We start from the raw sequence: 3,386 nt of genomic DNA, 5'->3' as shown, positions 1-3,386 counted from the left end.
CTGGCCTCACCCAGCCCTCTCTGATAGCTCCTTTCGGTCCCTTTAGTTCCTCGGCAGCCCCCTGCTGATGGAGAATGAGCCCAAGGCGATGCGGAAGCAGGTTGTGAAGGCCATGCTGCAGCGGACAGAGGACAGCAACATCCACGTTCGAGGCAGAGCGCTGCACGGCCTCAGGAACGCAGTGACCGAGTTCCCGGACAAGGTGGGTCTGGAATGGCAGGAGACTAGGCAGAGAGGGCTGGGTAGGAAGCGCCTGGTTCCCCTTCTCCCCAGCCTGTGGCTCCTATGGAGCAGACTAGGCTGTAGGCTGACTTGCCCGGACTCTGGTTACACTCAGGCTGACAGAGCGTTGCTCACCGAGCGGCGTCCAACCCCTTCTCTGCAGGTCAGAAAAAAGCGAGACCAGATCCTGGAGAGCTTTGTCCGCGCCGTGTGCGAATGCTGCGACCCCCGCACCATTCTGGAAGCCATGGAAGGGCTCTGCTGGATGCTGCGGGACCCCAAGGCGCCTCTGAAGGCTCACGTCGCCGTCCCGCTGGCCCTGCAGGCGAGAACGTTCTTTGAGGATGTAAGTACCAAGCAGGGCAGGCCCCATGGCACTATAGGGCACCCCACAGGGGGAGATGCTCAGGACCTGCCCTCACGTGGAGGGGGCTCAGTGTCCGATGCAGGCACATTCCTGGATTTGTGGGGCAGCTCAGCTCCTCTGCTAGGGAAGGCAGGGATACAATCATTCTTGGGCCCTGGGCCCACAATTGTTCAGCAGCCCTGGGGCCCAGCAGGAAGGAGGGGAGTTTGCAGAGAATTGTCCTGTCATTTGAACTAGCTGAAATCTCTCCGGGCTCCGCAGCTGCCAGGCTGATTCCCAAAGCATGTGAGGGCCTGAGCCTGTCCCCTCTAACCACCCTGCGCCCCCTGTCTGCAGAACAGCGACCTGAGGCGGGCCTCCATGGAGCTCTTTGGCCACCTCAGCAAATTTGTTTCCAAGAAGTCATCCCTCTTTGGGGCTGAGGTGGAGGAGAGCATGGGGACGCTGCTTATCCACCTACAGGACGGGGACCCCCAGGTGGCCCAGGTGAGTGCAGCTGAGGGCTCATAGGGGCAGGGGTGGCTGGGGGCATTCTAACAACATGGCAAGGGTGGTGCAAACTCCCCCCTCCAAGCCCTATATCTCCTCAGTGCTGCCCTATGGCACCCAGGACCCCCCACTAATCCAGCCCTCCCCCACCCCACACAGAGCTCTGCCAGCCCTCAGAGTGTAGCTGTGGGGTAGATCTGTGGGGTTTCCTTCTCCTCCTCCATTCCCCATAGGCACCTCCAGCCTCCCTGGCCAGCCAGCCTCTCCGCGGCTATGGCTCCATTTTACAGCCTGCCCTGTTTAGTGGCGAGGCCCAGGTCTATCTCTGGCCCCTAGCAAGTGACCTAACCCAAGCAGGGCCACAGGGAAGGGCAGGTTGCTGAGGCCGACTGGGTCTCCATTGCTGCTGCCCTGCCCTCACTTGTGTGCTAGCTCCTGTCTGGGAATGACCAGCCTCCTGCAGCAATCCCCCTCCCACCCCACCTCCGAGTAGCAGCCCCCAGTAGTGCCTGGGATTGAGGGGAAGCCAAGTAAGTTGGTCACCGGGCAGTGCTTTTAACCGCCCAACAGGGACCCACAGGGAATAGCCCCTTCCCTGCTCCAGGAGTGTCCCTCCCCGGCCCCAGCACTCGGGCCTGGCTCCCCTCAACCCAGCCAAGCTGGAGATGGGGGCTGTGGGGGCCTGGGGAACAACCGTCAGGCCAGAGGAGGTTCTGCAAAGAGGTGGCTCCTTGCTGCTCCGGCACAGCGGAGTCTCCCCAAGCCACGCAGAGCCTGCGAGTTGGCAGCCCGTTGCACTCAGGGACTCACCCAGCTCCCTTCTCGCCCTCTCCGGCAGGCGTGCAGGGTGACATTGCTGCACTGCGCACCCTTCCTCAGCTACCAGCCCCTGCGCACGCTCGTGCAGAGCCAGCTAGCTGAGGGGGCGGCCCCCGCCATCCCCGCCTTCCTGAACGAAGCCTGCAGGACCCTGGTGAGTGAGCTCTGGGGTGTGGGCCCTGCAGGACTGGGGGGTGGGAGGACCTAAGCACACAGGGAGCTTCCCTGCTCCAGGGAGCCCCCTCACTGACTCAGCCCCATCCCCTGCCCTTGAGGGTGGCTCCCCTACAAGTCATCTCTGTCCCATGGGAGGAGTCAAGGGGGAGAGGGCTCTGACAGCCAGGGGTTCCTCACCTCCCTAGCAGGCAGCTCCCCTCAGCCTGGGGAGGATGTGTGGCTTGGGACTAACTGGGTTCTTGGCTTCCCAGCTCCAGGACTGCCCAGGGAGGCTGAGCAAGAAGGCTGCCCTGAGAGCAGCAGCTGCCCAGCAGCTGATAGGTAAGAAAAGAGCTGGAGCTCTACTTCCTATTATCCCTTCCTGCCCCATGAGTCCGGGGCCCAGTGCCACATGCACACTGCCAACAGGGGGGAGGGGCTGGCCTCCTCTGCCCACACACAAACACACCCAACTCCCCCCCCACCCGCTCCTTCCCACCTCCCTGGGACAAAGGGGGAACCAAGACTCCTTTCAGCCAGATGCGAGAGGGCTCTGCAGCCAGAGGGTCTCCTCTGTCCTGGCCCTGGGCAAGCCCGGCACCTGCAGCAGGAGCAGGCCCGAGGGAGAGATGCTGCCTCCCAAAGGTCTCACCCTGATTCCCCCCCACCCCACCCCGCGAGGCACTGGCCCCAGCCAGGTCCCCCTGCAGCCTGTACAGGGAGGGCAGAGATTCACAGGAAGCCCCAGCCCTGCCCACCCCAGCTACCACCAGCCATGCAGGCAAAGAGCCAGGGCAGCAGCTCTGCCACACTGTGCTTCACGCCAACTCCCAGTGGGGCTTGTGTGCACAACACCTCTCCTGGCCTTTGTGGGGCACGAGGCCAAAGGCAAAATGATCCCAATAATCTTGGGGACTGACTCTCCACCCAGCTCCTTTCCCTCCTCTGCCCGGATGGATTGGGGGTGGAGGGCACCTTGAAAGACAGAAATACAAGCAGTGGCTAGTGCCCTGCATGCTGTTAAATAACCAGGCCCGCCTGCCTCCCCTAGGATACATGATGGACAATTGAAGCCAGAGAAGAGCAGGAGGCTTGGACCACCCACCCTGCTGTGAGTCACGGCTGAGGGGTATTGCTGTGCTTGGAGGAGGGGCGGGGGGAAATCGGGCCAGGATTCTAGGGGCAGGGGGCAGCAGCCACATTGCACGGTGGCTGGGAGCCAGAACCCAGTTGGAGTGACCTGCAGAGCGTAGGAGCAGGGAGAAAACCCTCAGGGCTGGTTCTGGGGTATCTTCTCCCCGGCTATAGTTTGAAACTCCCTGCCCTGTGGGGT

The 3,386-nt window shown here is 62.4% G+C and overlaps 1 protein-coding gene across 1 annotated transcript; it reads left to right on the top strand.

The window, feature by feature from the left end:
* Positions 1-469: 469 nt before the first annotated feature.
* Positions 470-3,155, top strand: LOC113405235 (maestro heat-like repeat-containing protein family member 1). Its single transcript, XM_026646230.1, has 5 exons — positions 470-568; positions 926-1,075; positions 1,917-2,051; positions 2,326-2,395; positions 3,105-3,155. Exons 1-5 carry the CDS (start codon positions 470-472, stop codon positions 3,122-3,124), a joined length of 474 nt encoding a protein of 157 aa, XP_026502015.1. The 3' UTR covers positions 3,125-3,155.
* Positions 3,156-3,386: the final 231 nt, after the last annotated feature.

Source organism: Terrapene carolina, unplaced genomic scaffold, assembly GCF_002925995.2.
Source record: "Terrapene carolina triunguis isolate 2854851 unplaced genomic scaffold, T_m_triunguis-2.0 Scaffold34501, whole genome shotgun sequence".
Lineage (NCBI taxonomy): Eukaryota > Metazoa > Chordata > Testudines > Emydidae > Terrapene > Terrapene triunguis.
The sequence above is the reverse complement of the archived record's forward strand: the minus strand, read 5'-3'. Positions and strand labels throughout refer to the sequence as shown.

What these genes read in the sequence shown, in the direction of transcription:
- LOC113405235 (XM_026646230.1), top strand. Translation starts at nt 470, where the DNA reads ATGGAAGGGCTCTGCTGGATGCTGCGGGACCCCAAGGCGCCTCTGAAG. An exon ending in CGAGAACGTTCTTTGAGGAT is followed by an intron (nt 569 to 925) that starts GTAAGTACCAAG and finishes CCCTGTCTGCAG; the next exon opens with AACAGCGACCTGAGGCGGGC. An exon ending in ACGAAGCCTGCAGGACCCTG is followed by an intron (nt 2,052 to 2,325) that starts GTGAGTGAGCTC and finishes TTGGCTTCCCAG; the next exon opens with CTCCAGGACTGCCCAGGGAG.